This window comes from Schistocerca serialis, chromosome 2, assembly GCF_023864345.2.
Source record: "Schistocerca serialis cubense isolate TAMUIC-IGC-003099 chromosome 2, iqSchSeri2.2, whole genome shotgun sequence".
Taxonomy (NCBI): Eukaryota; Metazoa; Arthropoda; class Insecta; order Orthoptera; family Acrididae; genus Schistocerca; species Schistocerca serialis.
Window position 1 is genome coordinate 84,925,900 of NC_064639.1, and position 20,394 is coordinate 84,946,293.

At 41.9% G+C, this 20,394-nt stretch overlaps 1 protein-coding gene across 1 annotated transcript in view; it reads right to left on the reverse strand.

The window, feature by feature from the left end:
- The window catches only part of LOC126455743 (Down syndrome cell adhesion molecule-like protein Dscam2), a 408,979-nt gene that overhangs the window by 171,439 nt on the left and 217,146 nt on the right, over positions 1–20,394 (reverse strand). The window contains exons 11-12 of the mRNA XM_050091511.1: positions 16,058–16,212; positions 7,656–7,754 (exon numbers count right to left, since the gene is read on the reverse strand). Coding sequence (XP_049947468.1) covers positions 7,656–7,754; positions 16,058–16,212 — 254 coding nt within the window. The remainder of the gene's footprint in view (positions 1–7,655; positions 7,755–16,057; positions 16,213–20,394) is intronic.

The following is a 20,394-nucleotide window of genomic DNA, read 5'->3' on the forward strand; positions in this document are numbered from 1 at the left end:
AGTTTTTCAATAGCGTCTTTTGTTTCCTTTATACCTTTCGTGACAATCGCCAAATCGTCTGCAAAAGCCAGGCATTTAATCTGTAGGTTTCCTAAGGTTATCCCCTGTTGTGATGTTTCCCATTCTTTTATGACCTTATCTAACACCAGATTGAAAAGGAGAGGTGAGAGGCCATCGCCTTGTCGGACACCTGTGCGAATTTCAAAGGGCTCTGATAGTTCCCCACAGAACTTTACTTTGGAGGTCGTGTTGGTTAAAGTTTGCTCTATGATAGCCCGTGTTTTGTTGTCTACTTTGTATTCTGCTAGAATTTTGAAGAGAGTTTTCCGGTCGATAGAGTCGTACGCCCTTTTGAAGTCAACAAAGGTAATGATCAGGTTCTGTTTGTGTTGTAAAATCATTTTCAGGTTCCAAATTTGTTCCGCACAAGACCGCCCTTTACGGAAGCCTGCTTGGTATTCCCCAATCAAGTGGTCGGTTTGGCATTCTACTCTGTTCAGTAAAGCTTTAGAGAGGATCTTGTATGTGACCGGTAGTAGGGATATTCCTCTGTAGTTGTTCGGGTTAGTCTTGTCACCTTTTTCGTGTAGTGGGTGTATCAGGGCAGTTTTCCAGTCGTCAGGAATTTTCATGGTCTTCCAGATGTCTTCCAAGATCCTGTGGATGTCTTTGGTGAGTTCTGGGTCTTGTAACTTCCAGATTTCCGCGATGATGCCATCTTCTCCTGGTGCTCTACGATTCTTGAGTGACTTTATTATTTCTTTAACTTCTTCTAGAGTTGGAGGTTCACTATCTGGATTGTATGTGCTCGTTTCTGTTATCATTTCTTCCATGGGGGGGTCCGTGTTGAGCAGTTTTTTAAAGTAATTTGCCAGAATGTCACAATTGTTTTTGGTATTGGTTTCTAGGGTTCCATCTGGTCTTCTGAAGCACAAGTTGGGTGGTTGATATCCAGTCATATTTTCTCTGAACGTTCTGTAGAAGTTTCTTGTATTGTTCTTCATGAAGTCCGATTCGATCTCTGTCAGTCGCCGTTTGTCATACCGTCGTTTTTCACTGCGAATGATTTTGCTTGATTGCTTCTGTGTTTTCAAGAAGTTCATCCAATTCTCTTGGGATTTATGGCAACTAAATTTTTTCCATGCACTGATTCGTTGGTCAATAGCTTGGTCACATGTGTGGTTCCACCAACGGTGTTTCCGTGTTCGTGGTGCTTGTGCTAGTTTCATGGCCTCTCGGATTCTTCGTGAAAGTTGTGTCCAGTCTGTCGTTTTCTCCATTTTAATTTTGTGTAATATTTGTGTCTGGTTTAAAGTAACGTATTCTGGGTCTGGTCTAACAATTTTGTTCTTCTGGAGCTTTTTCTTGGGCAAAAGACGAATCCTAATCTGTAGTAGGTGGTGGTCTGAGTCGAAGTAGCCTTTACGGGTGTCTATGTTCAAAATTTCTTTTTGTGAGTCTTTCTGCACTATTACGTGGTCGATTTGTAGTTCTTGCTTTCCGCTGGGGAATTTCCATGTGGTAAGTTTTCGTGTTGGTTTCTTGAATTTTGTTGACATAATGGCGAGGTCGTGGCTTTTGCAAAAGTCTGTCAGATGTTTTCCGCTTTTGTTGGTGTCCTTGTGTGGAGTATGTTTTCCTGTGATATGTCTGTATATCTTTTCTTTTCCGAGTTTGGCGTTGAAGTCTCCCAGTATTATTTTGACTCTATGTGCAGGAATTTTTCTGATAGTTTCTTCCATTGTCGTCCAGAAGTCATCAATTTCGTCCGGGTTTTTTCTGTTGTAGTCATTAGTCGGTACATGTGCGTTGATTATTGTGTAGGATTTATTGGCTGATTTCACTGTGATGGTGCTGATTCTTTCGTTTGGTGACGAAAAGTCGATTATGCTGTCCGTGATGAACCTGTGTACTGCAAATCCTGTGCCAAAAAGCCTTAGGTTTTTCAGTTGTCTCGATGGTTTTCCTTTGTATATTCTGAAATTCTCCGTGTTGAAATGGTCTTCGTCTGTGAATCGTGTTTCTTGCAGTGCACATATTTTGATTTGAAATTTTTCGAGAGTGTCTGTCAGTTGTTTCATCTTTCCTGTCTTCATCAGTGTGTTCACATTGAGTGTGCCGATGTAGTGTTTGCAGTTGGTCTTGAGGGAGTTTGAGAAGCTCCGATTCTTCTCATGATGTCCGTGAGCCCCCGGAATCCGATGCTCACGACAATCCCAGTCTATTGACTGGGGCCCGGGGTAATGAGATTTTTCTCGTTGTACCATCATGATGTTTAGTAGTTGGATGTATGGCATGCTGCCGAGTACAACCTGACTTTCCAGATCAGGAGGTTGGTTGAGGCCGCCACTGACATGTGGAGCAGACGCCTCTTGTAGCCGCCCACTGTGGGAACAGATGCTACTAGTAGTTTTGGTCCGCCCCGAGTATTTCATTTCCTCGGTACCACCTATATCTAGGAGGCATTCCCCTATCCGCCACCTGGGGAGGCGCTCGGTTGCAGGTCTCTCTCTCTCTCTCTCTCTCTCTCTCTCTCTCTATATATATATATATATATATATATATATATATATATCTAAAAACAAAGATGATGTGACTTACCAAATGAAAGTGCTGGCAGGTCGACAGACACACAAACAAACACAAACATACACACAAAATTCAAGCTTTCGCAACAAACTGTTGCCTCATCAGGAAAGAGGGAAGGAGAGGGGAAGACGAAAGGAAGTGGGTTTTAAAGGAGAGGGTAAGGAGTCATTCCAATCCCGGGAGCGGAAAGACTTACCTTAGGGGGAAAAAAGGACAGGTATACACTCGCACACACGCACATATCCATCCACACATACAGACACAAGCAGACATATAACTATATATATATATATATATATATATATATGATGTGACTTACCATACGAAAGTGCTGGCGGGTCGATAGAAACACAAACAGACACATATATACACACAAAACTCTAGCTTTCGCAACCAATGGTTGCTTCGTCAGGAAAGAGGGAAGGAGAGGGAAAGACGAAAGGTAAGTCTTTCCGCTCCCGGGATTGGAATGACTCCTTACCCTCTCCTTTAAAACTCACTTCCTTTCGTCTTCCCCTCTCCTTCCCTCTTTCCTGATGAGGCAACAGTTCGTTGCGAAAGCTTGAATTTTGTGTGTATGTTTGTGTTTGTTTGTGTGTCTATCGACCTGCCAGCGCTTTTGTTCGGTAAGTCACCTCATCTTTGTTTTTATATATAATTTTTCCCACGTGGAATGTTTACTTCCATTATATTGATATATATATATATATATATATTTTTTTTTTTTTTTTTCAGGCTCCAGTAAACCACTTTTACTTACTTGCAGTACCGAGGTATTTTTCCTGCTCCTGTTTGTACCCACGCACCACCTTCCAGGCGGGATACAAAAACTTTCTTGAGTATTGGTGTGACTTGTGCAAGTTTCCAATCTTTAGGTACAGACCTTTCCATGAGCGAGAGGTTGTATTTGATTGCTAAGTATGGCACTATTATCACAGTGTTCTCTGAAAGGACAAGTCAACACAGTCACAGCCTCACATACCTTAGCAAGCATAATACCGAGAAGATGTGACAGATATCCCTGAGGTGCCCTACTAATGACAATGTTTCAACTCAGTATCCATACAATCTGTTGTCACATAGGACATCTTGAAATTAAATCCATTATTTTAGAGGGTCAGTCCATCTTCGTAATCTGGATTATAAAGCCAAGCTCTCTACAATGTAGATGACTTGCTGATGCTGTCAATACGATAGGCAGAAAGGAAGGAAGGAAGGAATTCACCATTAGGGACATTGATTTGATTGTGCCCTCTATTGAGATATATTATGCTGGTTATCTGTTTTGTACATGATTTATCCGATTTATCACTGAGGGGCAAGACAATACTTTTCAGTTCTGCAATTGATATCAATTAAACTGAGAACTTTAAATAAAGCTGAAGAATTCAGACTTAAAAAAGAAATTCAGATCTAGTGGCCTCTCCCCAGTCAATCTGAAGATGATATACAGAGAAAGCAGTAACTGAAAGCTAGGCAGTGTTCCCCTTTTTACTTTTGTCAGCAGTACTACACATGTTGCTTCCTGTAGCTAGGTGCTTGTCAACAATTCTGACAATTTATTTGTTTTCTTAACTGAATTTTCCTTCAACACAATAAAAATTACTGACGAATGTTACTAACAATATTTTGAAAAGGCTGGATTGCTACTTGTGTTAAGGATGATTTGTCGAGTTGCAGGTAGGTATGATGGAAGGACTGTTACACATTTGAGCTTCTGGCAAAAAAAAAAAAAAAAAAAAAAAAAAAAAATACCACACACACACACACACAATTCCTACAAACAAGCACACCTCATGCATACTTCTCTTGCCAGAATGCCACTGTGTCACATCAAACGGAAACAGCAATTTAGATTGGAACAGAGAAGAAAGAGGAACAGCAGGGTTTGGGTGGGAGCAGAGAGGTCAGCTGCCTGGCAGAGCGTGCAGGGATTAGATGGTGGCAGGAAAAGGCTTCCTCATGCAACATCAGGGGGCTGTGGGAGAGGTAAGAGGGATAGGAGGAATGTAGAGCAGAGAAGCAGAGGCGCAGAGAAGCGGAAAAGTTCACTCGATTCACTGGCACACCATTCTTCCTTTTAGCGACACTGTGAGGTTCCTGGGCCTCACTTTTGATTCCAAGTTGTCGTGGTTGCCGCACCTTAAATACCTCAAGGTGTGGACCCTGAAGGCACTGAATATTTTGAAGTATCTGAGCCATCGGTCCTGGGGAGCAGATCAGGCGTATCTGCTGCAGTTTTATAGGGCTTTCGTCCAGTCGTGTCTTGACTATGGATGCACCGTGTATGGGTCAGTGAAGCCTTCATATCTGAAGATTCTTGACGCAGTACACCATGAGGGCATCAGGCTGGCCACTGGTACCTTCCATACCAGTCCCATCCCCAGCCTGTGTGCTGAGGCAAGGGAACCGCCGCTCGCCATCCGGCGGAAACTCCTCATGGTGCGACGGGTGTGTCAATTCCTTGCCTGTCCTACCTCCCCTGCGTACCCTACCGTTGCCCGACTGCCTATGGAACGTCTCTTTTCCAGTCGTCCCAGGGCAACGAGACCATTTGGGATTTGTGCCAAATATTTGCTAGAGTCCCTTGGTGTGGAGCGTGTGTCACCTCAACTCCAGGGTTTTACCCGCCTGCCTCCCTGGTTGCTCCAGAGGCCCAGCGTCCTTTTAGACTTGTCAGAGAACCAGTGGAGCTGCACTCTTGCGTTTGATTTTACCTCCTTATTTTACAATATTTTAAACCAGCATCCCGACCATGTACCAGTATTTACGGATGGCTCTAAACAGGAACACTCTGTTGGTTGTGCTGTTGTTTTCCCTGATCGAGTCATCAAGTTACGGCTTCCACGGCATTTACCATCTTTGATGCCAAATTGTTTGCGATCTTGCGGGCACTGGAGCAGATGAGATGTGTTCCCAGTCTTAAGTTTCTCATCTGTTCTGACTCCCTGAGTGCCCTTCAGACCATGCACCACTTGTACCCAGCGGATACAGTCGTCCAGAACATTCACGATGACCTACTCCACCTGTAACGGCAGGGGAAGGAGGTTTCTTTCTGCTGGGTGCTGGGGCACGTGGGTATTAGGGGAAATGAACTGGCGGATGCGGCTGCCAAAGATGCATGTTCCCTCCCTCACGTTGTTGAATGTGCCGTCCCCCTCTATGCTGTTACCTCCCTTTTGCGTTTTCGTGTTATTCGTCAATGGGAAGAGGAGTGGCTGGCAGTCGGTGAAAATAAGCTGCATCTGATCAAGGCCACCACGCGGCCGTGGCGTCGTCCTACCAGTCATGCAGGCGGGATGAGGTTCTCTTCACTTGCCTCTGCATCGAGCACAGTCCCTTAACGCTGTTTTTTTACTCTGGCGGGAGGACCCCTCAATCTGCGGTGCTTGTGGTGTCCAGATTACTGTCCGCCACATTTTACTTGACTGTCTTTTATTCTCTGACCAGAGGGCGGTGGTTTCCTTGCCACCGGATTTGCTCACTATTTTGCAAGACGACGCAACGACTGTGGTTAAGGTCTTACAGTTTTGTGTCCTGTCCAATTTGTTTCCTCGGATTTTAGGGAGAGGATTTTAATGTGCTGCTGGGTGACTGGCTCACCCAGGTTTTAGGTAAGAGGTCCGCCAGTCACGATTACTTACTTGTTTCACTTCGATTTCTGTTCTCTTTTACTTGTGTTTCCTTTCCTTTTTAGTGCATTTCTTCTCCTCTTGTTTTGCCTCTGTGTGTGAGGATTTGGAACTGTGTCAGGTCTGTGTCTTTTAGCCATTCTCCTTGTTTGCTGTCGTCTTCGTCCCTTCACCGCATGTGTTCCTGTTTCTATGCGTTTGGGCGCTGATGACTATGCTGTTTAGCACCCAAAAACCTCAAACCACACACACACACACACACACACACACACACACACACAGTAGTGCTGTCTTCTCTCCTCTCCAACCATACCCTGCCATCCCTCCACCTCCCCCACCCCACTCTAGACTGCAGATTCCGTTTGATGAAACACAGTTGCATTCAGTTGGAGGTAGCAGTAATTAGTGCATAAGGAGTGCTTGCTTGTGCATGAGTGCATGTGTGTATTTGTTTGTTTGTTTTCCCTATGAAGAAGACTTCGGCTGCAAACTCAAATATGTGACAGTCCTTTCGTCATACCTGTCCGCAACTCAGTGTGCCATCTTTACAGTAAGTTGCAATTTATCCTTCCCACAATATTGTTGATATTCCATCCTGGACATTTGACTGTTAGATGTATATTATTGTATTACCTAAGCAGAACTGTAGCTAATGGCAGTTCCCAATGCTTCATACAAAAAGAGCTCTGATATTTGTTTTACTAAGCCACAATTTTTTGGTGTGTTAATTGGAATTGCTTATGGCTTTCCTCTGTACTGGAACCTTCAGGTAAGTGTGCAAGCAACTGGATGGTACATTTGAACTCCACAGCTGATTCTTGTTCATATTGACGAGAACCATTGTAAAAGTATTAATGTATATTTATTATCTCACGACTTGTTTTGTTCAATGAACATCACCAGGCTGCTCACACTGCCAACAGTCTTCATAACAAATCCTCAGAGTCAGGCCAATATCAAGATGCAAGAAGTCTAGCTATCTGCCGAGCGTAAATTCTGGAATGTGATGAGCATACAAACACTCCACTCACAATCTGACAGAGGCACAGTACGTAGTAAGTGCATGCAAAATAGTTTTCTGTTGGACAAATTACTCTTACTTCCCTTGCTTAACTACCGGTTGGCACCTCTTTCCGCCCCACCCACATCCCCACCCATAACTAAATAAATCCTCTTTAAACAAAGCTTCATAATACTCATGTCTTTCTACAATCTTGTTGTCATTAACTCCCAAATGGGTGGGCTCTTTACAATATAACAAATAGTAAGACACAATGCCTTTCACTGCCACTTCATGTCAGTTCATATTACAGGTCAAGTTTTGACAGATGTAGGTGTCTTACTAATGTTCCTATTGCATTCAGCTTGTATAGGTTTGAATGATTCTGAACTGATATGGCTTACACACAATTCCAGCTACAACAAGATTCGTACCTTGGATGAGGTTCACATGTGCAGAAGGTGACTGCCACTGCAGTGTTATACTCGAAACAGTTGTCGATGAAACATGTAATGCCACTGGTGATGAAAGAACTGAAACAGAGATTATATGTTATCCTTCCATTGTTAATTCACAATAATACATAAAGTGCCTTGATTCGTTATAGAGGTAAACTTTATATAATAAAATCTAAAATGAATGATGAAATACACTTATTATGGACATCAATAAGGCTAAAGTACAAATCCTAAATAAACGTACATCATGCAAGGGAAAAAAATTTGCACCATATGACTTTCAGATTCAATAATAAAAAAGAGAAAAGAAAAACAGATATAGACAAGGAAAGATAGTAATCAAATAATATATTATTCAAAATCCAACACCATGAAATAAATAAATAGTGAAAAACAGCAATCTCATAAAGGATTTTATGATTGTTAGATAAAGCGAATATCCAATTGTTGATATCTAATGTACAATTTTCAAGTTATTTATAATTAATGATAACAACAAATTTCTCACAAATTGCTGTCAAATTATAATAAAATGTAATATTAAAAATGAATGGAAGGAAGAGAGCACAGACTAAATTGATATGTCTTCTAAAAATGTACAGGACATAACTGCTGGGAAGTACTTACTTTAAAGAGGTGGAACATATAGTAACGCTGACAGACGCACACAAAAGTGCACACAATATTCAACTTTTCAGATCTATTGTTTCTTCCTTTGGGAAGGAGATAGGAATAGGTTGGTGAAGGTGAAAAAGGAAGTGCAGTCACTCACGCCCACCTTTCATCCTCACAACAGATAGGATATAGTGTGTAATACATTTTTATGTATGCCATTTGATAGTATTATGCCTTTCACCTGCAGTCGGCATGTGTTGAGTCAATTTTCCTTTTAATAGCTTTTTTTGGCCAGTGACCTAGTAAACACAACCAAGGTAGCAGTGGACTCAAACATATCAATTTGGACAAATGGTTAACTAAAAAGTGCTATGCAAAGTCATATATAAACTGTTTGATTCATGTCTACACACATGGATACAAACAATGGGTACGACTAGCATGGGATGGAGTATTTCCATCTGTCAGCAAAGGCATCTCTTTTCCTCATGAAAAACACAGCTGTCTTCCAACACCAACTGCATAATCTCCAATGCTGGAAGTGCTTGGGAATCAGTATCTGATGCCAAGTGCAGTAAGAGGACAAAAAAATACACATAGAAAATATGTGCAGCCTACTATGCACAGGCTGGCACTGTAGTCTATGTGCAGTGCCAGAGCAAAGTAACTGGCTGTAACAATGTAGGTGTGCAGGTGTTTTCTGTTAGCTCCTCAGAAGGATTGTCCAAACTATCAACCACTTGGTCAGACTTATTTACATGATTGCCTCAGCTATACTCCTGTTTTTCGAATCTACATTTAAATATCACCATGAAAGTTTTAAGCTACGACAAAATCATAGCAACTGAACTTTTCAGGTCTTCACAAGTAATGGAAGGTGTTGTGACTCGCCAATCTTTCGAAGTGCCAACGTGCAGTTACGCGCGTCCTCTACATATAGCGCTGTCTGCCAACCATGCAGTAGCAGTGCCACCTAAGCGGCCAGCCAGCCAGCGGCCGCTAGACTTGGACTGAGTTATGATTTCACTGTTAAAGTGTACACACGTCTTACTCTGTTTAGTTGATCTGTGACTTTCATGTATTGTGTCATCCTTGAATTAGATTTGTTCAACTTGACGTTATTACAATTGGCGACGAGGTAGTGATTTTTCTTTTCCATCATTGACCCACATGTTTCCATGGCTACTTTAGAGCAAATATTGCAAGGTCCCATAGAACAGCAAACACTTCTCACAAATGCAATTCGTGATTTTGTTGCGGCATCAAATGCGGGGCGTCTCTCGTTGTCGTCTCTACCTATTTTTCCTCCTTACGACGAGACGGTGGAAGACTGGTCTGATTACGAAAAATGTCTTCGACAGAACTTCTTGTCATTTCATGTCATGGACAAACAAACATGTAAGTCTCTATTCCTTTCATGGATTTCACCTCAAGTGTATCGGTTGTCGTAACAATTGGCTCCTTTGAAAGATCCTGCGTCTTTGTCCTTTGCTGATATGTCCTCACGTCTGTCCGCCTATTTTCAAAAGCAAATGCATGTGGTAGTCTCTTGTGTTGCCTTTTATCATTGTCAAAAGCAACCGCATCAATCCTATCACGCTTGGGCTGCTGAACTTCACGGCCTCAGTAGAAATTGCCAATTTGTTACTGAAGTTCACAAAGAATCCTACACCGATTCCATGGTACGGGATGCTATTATCCGATCGGCGCCCGACAAAGAAGTTAGGCAATGTGCCCTTCAGTTGGCAAATCCGACTCTAGATGAAGTCCTATCCATCGCTCAGTCTTTTGAAATTTCTCGCGCCGCTGGAGTGCAAATAGAGGCATGGGGCGACGTCGGGGAAATACAACCTCTGTGTGATGTTGACAAAGCGTGTGGCATGTCCTCGCCGGCCGCTGTGGCCGCAGTACGCTCCCAAGCACAACCTTGGCCTAACCGTATGCAAACCTCTAAGAAACTGCAGCAAAACCCAAGGCAACTCCCTTCATGTCCGCGGTGTTTTACGAAACATTCAAGAGAAGATTGTCCACAATGTTGGGCCGTGTGTCACAAATGCAAACAAAGGGGTCATGTGTCATCCTTTTGCAAATCCAGCCGCATACATGATGTTCATGAACATGACGCTGATTCTGATTCTGTATTGTCTGTCAATTGTACTTCTTCCCTTTCAGGGAAGTTATTCCTCACTGTCCAAATACTTGGTAGAGATATTCGCATGCAGGTGGATACTGGGTCTATTGCCACTATCATCAATTCTCAGACGTATCTTTAGTTGGGTTCTCCAAACCTGTCACCTGTCACTAGGCAATTACAGACTTACAATAAACAGAAGATTTCTCTCTTGGCACAATTTGATGCTGAGGTATCTTACAAATCTGTCGTTCGCACTGTTACCATATTTGTGGTCGACCATAGTAACGTGGAGAATCTTTTTGGTTTTGATGCCTTCCGTGTTTTTGGGTTCTCCATAGATGACTCTGTCAATATCGTCTCTGATGCAATTCCTTCTGCTCAATTGGATTCCTTGTCGATGACATTTTCGTCCCTTTTTTCTCTTGGGTTAGGCTGTGCAACCGACTTTGAAGCTCATATCACGCTCAAACCCACAGCTCAGCCTAATTTTTTTTGGGATCGGCCCATTCCTGTGGCCCTTCATGATCACGGCAAACGAGAGCTGGATCATCTCACTGCTCTAGGGGTCTTCCTTCCTGTCACTTCCAGTGAGTGGTCCTCTCCTGTCATTGTCGTTGCTAAGCCAAATGGTGATATTCATCTCTGTGGCGATTTCAAAGTCACTGTAAATGCTCAATGCCTTCTCGACACTTACCCTATGCCTCGACCTCAAGAATTGTTCACTAAACTTGCTGGAGGCCAGTATTTTTCTAAACTTGATCTGTCAGAAGCTTATCATCAACTTCCTCTTGACACTACTGCCCACCAATTTATGGTCCTTAACATGCCTTTCGGCCTCTATCAATACCAACAATTGCCATTCGGGGTTGCCAGCGCCCCTGCTCTCTTTCAGCGATTCTTGGAACAATTATTGCTCACTTGGGTGTATAAATTACCAGGACGACATTGTTGTCACTGGCTCCACTACTGACGAACATCTTCAAAATCTCTGCACACTTTTACATGTCTTACAGACGGCCGGTCTTAAGTGTAATCTTCAGAAATCAAAATTTTTTCAGACATCTGTCACATACTTGGGGTTTCAACTCTCTCGGGATGGTATTCGTCTGCTTCACCAAACTGTCGCTGCGATCGATGCTCTTCCTCGCCCTACATCTCTTAAGGAACTACAGCCCTACTTGGGGAAAATAGCATACTATCACAAGTTTTTACCGACTGCTGCTTCGGTGGCTCAGCGGCTGCATTGCCTGTTGCATAAAAACGTGCCTTTTCACTGGTCCGCGTCATGCGATGCGGCTCTCCAGAAATTGAAGACTATGCTGAAACAGGCCCCGTGCCTGGCTACTTATCGACCTGGCCAACATCTTGTTCTTGCCACGGATGCCTCTCAATACGGGGTCAGTGCAGTCCTTGCGCACCGTTTTTCTGATGGTATTGAACAACCCAATGCTTATGCCTCCAAAACACTCACAGATGCCCAGCAAAAGTATTCTCAAATTGAAAAAGAAGCTTTGCCCATTATTTATGCTCTTCATAAGTTTGGTGTTTTTCTCTATGGATCCAAATTTCATCTTGTTACGGATCACAAACCACTTGTTTCCTTGTTTCATCCATCAACGTCACTTCCCGACAAGACTGCACACCGCCTCCAGTATTGGGCTCTTTATTTGTCTCGTTTCAATTATGAGATTCATTTCCGGCCGACGGCTAAACATGCAAATGCTGATGCACTGCCTTGCCTTCCCATCGTTCCTGATCTGGCATTCGATAGGGATGAACTTTTGTGTTTCCAACTGGGTGTTGCTGAGCAGTGGGTTGTGGATGGGTTCCCCATCACCGGGGACCGGCTGGCGGCTGCTACGGGTTCTGACCCTACCCTCTCCTGGGTTTTATACTTTATTCAGAAGGGTTGGCCAGATTGTCCGTCCGCTAAGACTTCTGATCCGTTGCGGAGCTATTACGCTTTGCGTTACCGCCTCACGGCTAGGGATGGTGTTATCCTCCTTTCCACCGAAAATGCTTCGCCATGTGTTGTGGTACCTGCGTCTTTGCATGCTTGGGCCTTGCGCCTCCTTCACCAGGGGCACTGGGGTGTCTCTCGCACAAAATCTCTGGTGTGCCGTCATGTGTACTGGCCTGGCATCGACTCTGAAATCGCATACATGGTTGCTGCCTGCGGCCCTTGTGCGTCACAGGGCGCTGCCCCGAAGTCACCTTTGGCACCGGTGCCTTCGCCTGAGAAGCCCTGGAGCGTGTTCATGCTGACTTTGCGGGACCTTTTTTAGGTACTTATTGGCTTCTCGTTATTGATGCCTACACTAACTTTCCTTTCATTGTCCGTTGCACGTTGCCTACCGCTGTGGCAACCACCAATACTCTCGCTCGCATTTTCTCTTTGGAAGGCCTTCCTCTACTCTTGTTACTGATAATGGTCCACAATTTGCCTCTTCCGATTTTGCGGATTTTTGTGCCCGTCACGGCGTCATGCATGTCATGGCCCCTCCGTTCCATCCACAGTGAAACGGTGATTGTTCCTGTAATATGATTCCGCGCAGGATTAGCCGAGCGGTCTAAGGCACTGCAGTCATGGACTGTGCGGCTGGTCCCGGCGGAGGTTCGAGTCCTCCCTCGGGCATGGGTGTGTGTGTTTGTCCTTAGGATTATTTAAGCTTAGGGACTGATGACCTTAGCAGTTAAGTCCAATAAGATTTCACACATATTTGAAAATTTTTTTGTAATATGATTTCATTCATACACCTTCTATATGTTACACCAGACTGATTATAAAAATGTGCAGTTTCCTTCCTATCCAACATGCTGCCTGTTGTGGTATCAGAAATGAGCCAATCTTCATAAAACTGTAAAGATGCCATAAGACAAAAATTAGCCAACAATTTTCTAGATTGTTTCAATCTTTCCCAGATTTTAATGAAACATATTCCGCATTCCATGTTAATGCTGTGTTTGGCTATCCTCCACAGTGTTGGTATCTTGATGAATTAGGCACAGTTTTCTGGTGAGTTTAAACCAGATGTAAAATTTTTCAGGGTGGACAGACACCCATGCATAGGCACTCTCTCTCTCTATGATTAATGAGGAATGTTTGGCTATATAATTTATCAAAATTTTGTGGAAATTTGCTGAACCGTGACAAAAAAAAAAAGGCACTGTCAATGTGAGAAAAATGACACTACCATCCAGTGCAAATGTCACAGCAACTCCAGAGAGCAGGGAAGCTTGACCAGAATCAGGCTCAGGCCCAGTGGTCTAGCGGTAAAGCACGTCCCTGAAAACCAAAAGGTCACAGGATCGAATTTTTCTTAGACCATAGATTTTTTCTCTCTTGTCTTTTTACGAGGCATTTACCTCTCCACAGTTGGACATTCATCAGAAGTGAAGTTGGCTCAGATTCCATGTTAAAAATTTTTGTCTCCTTTCTTGAAGCAGCATCTGTGGCAAGCTTGGTGGTCTAGCTGTAAGGCACGTGTCCAGTAACTGGAAGATCATGGAATCGAATCCTGGCTGGAACACGTACCTTTATCTTTATCAACTCTCAATGGTGTGGAGATTCACCCGAAATGAAACATATTCCGCATTCCATGTTAAATTGTGGATCACCTTTTACTGGTTGGATAACTGGCAAAGGAGATGCAACTCACTTAAGTGACATCCAACTGAATGGCTTGCACCTGGACACTGAGCCATGTGAAATTATTATTACCAGGACTTACATAAATATTCTTCTTATATACATATTTCAAATTTAATTTCCCCGCCGCCTTCTTCCACTTATATTTGAAGGCTGTTCTTAGGAACCACTGCATAGAATTTGATAAGGTCCTCACTAATAGACACACTGATCCACAAGGAAGGTTTCTGTACATAATTTATAAATATTTGGTCGAACTGGTTGAGCTAAGATACGTCACAGTCCCCCACATGTTTTTCTGTCTGTATGTAAAGGCTATTGTCAGGAATTGCTGCACAGGTTTTGATACTCGCAGCAGAAGACACTTAGAAACCTGGGCCAGGCACATGTCTAGTGGGCAGGACATTTGTAAGTGGTCATTTGCCTGGGAATTTGATTAAAGTATTTTAAAATGCCCAAATTCTGGGCATTTATAAAAAAAAGTACTTTTTAAAGTTTTTACTGCTAGACTGTATAATTTATGAATTGCAGTAAGGGATGGGATGATGCACCTGATATTAACAGTTAGTAAATGTTTACACTTGCTTTCCAACTTTCTGTACCAAAGAAAGGCACATGTTGCTGACAGATGTTTATGATATATAATGCCCATTTACTTTTTAACAGTTCTACTCTTCACTCTCTCTCTCTCATATCTCACAGTCCACAACCCCCCCTCCCCCCCACCCCCCACACACACCACATACACTAAATAAATATTATTGAAGATTGATTATTGATGACACAATTATCGGTGAATGCATTCAAAGGCTAGCATGCATTGTTTGATAATAAATCATTCTTAAATGTTAAACTGTTTTCAGTGGAAAATAAGTGTTTTATTGTCAGATATAGTGACATTTGAGACAGACTATAGCTTTCTACTCTGCTCCTTTCTTTACCTACTTTTGTATGACTACACTACTGTGAAGATAAAATAAGAACACTAACATAAAAAATATTTAAGAACTAAAAATAAAGTCACAAAATACCTTTTCAAACACAAAATATCAGCTTAATATATTTTTATGAGCACTGTTTATCAGTTAATCTTTAAAATGTATAAATGCCCGATAATTTATGAATTTTGGGTATTTCCCCAGGCATTTATCCTGGGCATTTTCCCCAACTTATAGATGCCCAGGAATTTCACATCACTGCAAGCACTACAGTCATTAAGTTCTCAGGAGGTACGAATGTTATCTGTTCTTTATTTAATTGGTGTTCAGAGTGACATTTCATGGCAATGATGCAAGCCGTAAGCTACCGCACCACCTGCAATGGCAGGAGGAGGCCAGGTGGTGATTGCCAGCTAATAGCTGGTGGTCATAGCCAGTGCTGACCATGAAGCAGCAGTAGTGCCATCAATGCATGGCTCACATGGTTAGCAGGTTGTAGTTGGACAGTTCAGTGATGCCTTCAGGCACAGCAGTACACTGGCAAGTGCTGTGTGCTGCTTAAATTGATTAAATTACACATAAGTGATGAGATTCAGTTACCTAAAATTGTTCTCTGATTTTTTTAACATAGTTATATGCAGTACCCATAAACAAAATAACTGCTGCATCAGACAAATCGTCCACCCATAGATTCTTAGAGCTGCCCTTGCAAAGTCAGGTTGGGTTACTAGTACTGACTATTGCTGACTACCAACAAAATAAAAATTTGGCAATTCATCTACACAAAAAGCAACAAAGCTCTGAAAACTGTATAACTATAAGAGTACTTAACTTACCATACACAAGGATCTATTTTACTTACTTCCTCTGTTTCTGTTGTCTGTTGAGCATGTAAGAAACAGAAAAGTAAGGACTGTAACGAATATCATAAATTTATAAAAATTATGATTAATAATAATAAACTTCTGAGTTAAAACTTAAACCATTACTGTCAACTTTAATGTTTTTGTTGCTCAACAACAGATCAAAGCATGATAGCTACCCTGAACTTTTACCGAGTATGTTATTTCATCCTTCCCAAACATGTTTTCGGCTGAGCATGTGTAGTTCCCAGAGTCCATTGTTTGTACTGAGCTAACAAACAGTGAGTACTCATCATTAATTTTTACGTGGGAGTCCTCTGTTACAGCTTTCCCACTGGAAAAACAAAATTGTATAAAGAACAAAATACAATAAGAGTGAACATCATTTAGTAAGTAGTACATCAAAATTGAAAAATTTGAAAGATATTAGATATCTGTTTCACATCAAATGAGATTTCTTAAAAATCATGTTTGTAGGAACAAAAATTGAAAGAAAGATGTATAGGTTGTTGAATGATAAAACAATTGTTTATCAGATGTCAATTATCAAATAGTTACTGTGAAAAAATACATGTGAAGTCACAGACAGGGGCAATGAAAAGACATTACAGATTTAGCTTTCGACAAAAGACTTCTTCTTCACAAAAGAAAACACACATGTTCACACAAGCAAGCACACCTCAAGAACACATGGCTAACATCTTCTGCAGCTTGGATTGGTCCAGTCCGAGCAGCCAAAGGTGGCGTTCACCTGTGCTTGAGGTGTGCTTGCTTATGTGAATATGTGTGTGTGTGTTTGTGTGTGTGTTTGTGTGTTTTATTTCCTGAAGAAGGCTACTCAAAATCTGTAACAATATTTTTGTTGTGCCTGTTTGCAACTTGATTTGCCATCTTTACCATGAGTAGCAGTCTATCCTTTTCATTCCATTGCTGACATTCCAACCAGGAGTTTCCACTGTTTGATTTTACTGTAAAATATCATGACCAGTTATGTTTGGTTAGTAAAGGGATGATACTGTATATAACCCCCCATGAACCATGGACCTTGCCGTTGGTGGGGAGGCTTGCGTGCCTCAGCGATACAGATGGCCGTACCGTAGGTGCAACCACAACGGAGGGGTATCTGTTGAGAGGCCAGACAAACATGTGGTTCCTGAAGAGGGGCAGCAGCCTTTTCAGTAGTTGCAGGGGCAACAGTCTGGATGATTGACTGATCTGACCTTGTAACATTAACCAAAACGGCCTTGCTGTGCTGCTACTGCAAACGGCTGAAAGCAAGGGGAAACTACAGCCGTAATTTTTCCCGAGGACATGCAGCTTTACTGTATGATTAAATGATGATGGCGTCCTCTTGGGTAAAATATTCCGGAGGTAAAATAGTCTTCCATTCGGATCTCCGGGCGGGGACTACTCAGGAGGACGTCGTTATCAAGAGAAAGAAAACTGGCATTCTACAGATCGGAGCGTGGAATGTCAGATCCCTTAATCGGGCAGGTAGGTTAGAATATTTAAAAAGGGAAATGGATAGGTTAAAGTTAGATATAGTGGGAATTAGTGAAGTTCGGCGGCAGGAGGAACAAGACTTTTGGTCTGGTGATTACAGGGTTATAAATACAAAATCAAATAGGTGTAATGCAGGAGTAAGTTTAATAATGAATAAAAAAATAGGAGTGCGGGTTAGCTACTACAAACAGCATAGTGAATGCATTATTGTGGCCAAGATGGACACAAAGCCCATGCCTACTACAGTAGTACAAGTTTATATGCCAACTAGCTCTGCAGATGATGAAGAAATAGATGAAATGTATGACGAGATAAAAGAAATTATTCAGGTAGTGAAGGGAGATGAAAACTTAATAGTCATGGGTGACTGGAATTCGTCAGTAGGAAAAGGGAGAGAAGGAAACATAGTAGGTGAATATGGATTGGGGGGGAAGAAATGAAAGAGGAAGCCGCCTTGTAGAATTTTGCACAGAGCATAACTTAATCATAACTAACACTTGGTTCAAGAATCATAAAAGAAGGTTGTATACCTGGAAGAATCCTGGAGATACTAAAAGGTATCAGATAAATTATATAATGGTAAGACAGAGATTTAGGTACCAGGTTTTAAATTGTAAGACATTTCCAGGGGCAGATGTGGATTCTGACCACAATCTATTGGTTATGAACTGCAGATTGAAACTAAAGAAACTGCAAAAATGTGGGAATTTAAGGAGATGGGACCTGGATAAACTGAAAGAACCAGAGGTTGTAGAGAGTTTCAGGGAGAGCATAAGGGAACAATTGACAGGAACGGGAGAAAGAAATACAGTAGAAGAAGAATGGGTAGCTCTGAGGGATAAAGTAGTGAAGGCAGCAGACGATCAAGTAGGTAAAATAACGAGGGCTAATGGAAATCCTTGGGTAACAGAATAAATATTGAATTTAATTGATGAAAGGAGAAAATATAAAAATGCAGTAAATGAAGCGGGCAAAAAGGAATACAAACGTCTCAAAAATGAGATCGACAGGAAGTGCAAAATGGCTAAGCAGGGATGGCTAGAGGACAAATGTAAGGATGTAGAGGCTTGTCTCACTAGGGGTAAGATAGATAGTGCCTACAGGATAATTAAAGAGACCTTTGGAGAGAAGAGAACCACTTGTATGAATATCAAGAGCTCAGATGGCAACCCAGTTCTAAGCAAAGAAGGGAAGGCAGAAAGGCGGAAGGAGTATATAGAGGGTTTATACAAGGGCGTTGTACTTGAGGACAATATTATTGAAATGGAAGAGGATGCAGATGAAGACGAAATGGGAGATAAGATACTGCGTGAAGAGTTTGACAGAGCACTGAAAGACCTGAGTCGAAACAAGGCCCCGGGAGTAGACAACATTCCATTAGAACTACTGATAGCCTTGGGAGAGCCAGTCATGATAAAACTCTACCATCTGGTGAGCAAGATGTATGAGACAGGCAAAATGCCCTCAGACTTCAAGAAGAATATGATAATTCCAATCCCAAAGAAAGCAGGTGTTGACAGATGTGAAAATTACCGAACTATCAGTTTAATAAGTCACAGCTGCACAATACTAATGTGAATTCTTTATAGACGAATGGATAAACTGGTAGAAGCGGACCTTGGGGAAGATCAGTTTGGATTTCATAGAAATGTTGGAACACGTGAGGCAATACTAACCTTACGACTTATCTTAGAAGAAAGATTAAGAAAAGGCAAACCTACGTTTCTAGCATTTGTAGACTTAGAGAAAGCTTTTGACAATGTTGACTGGAGTACTCTCTTTCAAATTCTGAAGGTGGCAGGGGTAAAATACAGGGACCAAAAGGCTATTTACAATTTGTACAGAAACCAGATGGCAGTTATAAGAGTCGAGGGGTATGAAAGGGAAGCAGTGGTTGGGAAAGGAGTGAGACAGGGTTGTAGCCTCTCCCTGATGTTATTCAATCTGTATATTGAGCAGGCAGTAAAAGAAACGAAAGATAAATTTGGAGTAGGTATTAAAATTCATGGAGAAGAAGTAAAAACTTTGAGGTTCGCCAATGACATTGTAATTCTGTCAGAGACAGCAAAGGACTTGGAAGAGCTGTTGAACAGAATGGACAATGTCTTGAAAGGAGGATATAAGATGAACATCAACAAAAGCAAAACGAGGATAATGGAATATAGTCCAATTAAATCGGGTGATGCTGAGGGAATTAGATTAGGAAATGAGACACTTAAAGTAGTAAAGGAGTTTTGCTATTTGGGGAGTAAAATAACTGATGATGGTCGAAGTAGAGAGGATATAAAATGTAGACTGGCAATGGGAAGAAAAGCGTTTCTGAAGAAGAGAAATTTGTTAACTTCAAGTATAGATTTAAGTGTCAGGAAATCGTTTCTGAAAGTATTTGTATGGAGTGTAGCCACGTATGGAAGTGAAACATGGACGATAAATAGTTTAGACAAGAAGAGAATAGAAGCTTTCGAAATGTGGTGCTACAGAAGAATGCTGAAGATTAAATGGGTAGATCACGTAACTAATGAGGAGGTATTGAATAGGATTGGGGAGAAGAGAAGTTTGTGGCACAACTTGAGTAGAAGAAGGGATCGGTTGGTAGGACATGTTTTGAGGCATCAAGGAATCACAAATTTAGCATTGGAGGGCAGCGTGGAGGGTAAAAATCGTAGAGGGAGACCAAGAGATGAATACACTAAGTAGATTCAGAAGGATGTAGGTTGCAGTAAGTACTGGGAGATGAAGAAGCTTGCACAGGATAGAGTAGCATGGAGAGCTGCATCAAACCAGTCTCAGGACTGAAGACCACAACAACAACAACTGTATATAACAATTATAATGTGATTAACAATCACTTGATGGATTGTAGTACAACTCTTGCTGCCAGTTAACATTACTTCCACTTCCCGTAATGGACTGTTGACAGTGGATGTGAAAAATTGAGGCGTGTACCATGGTTCTCAGTTCCCATTACAGTATATGTACTCTTGCGGCAAAGAAGTGCAATATATTTGTCAGC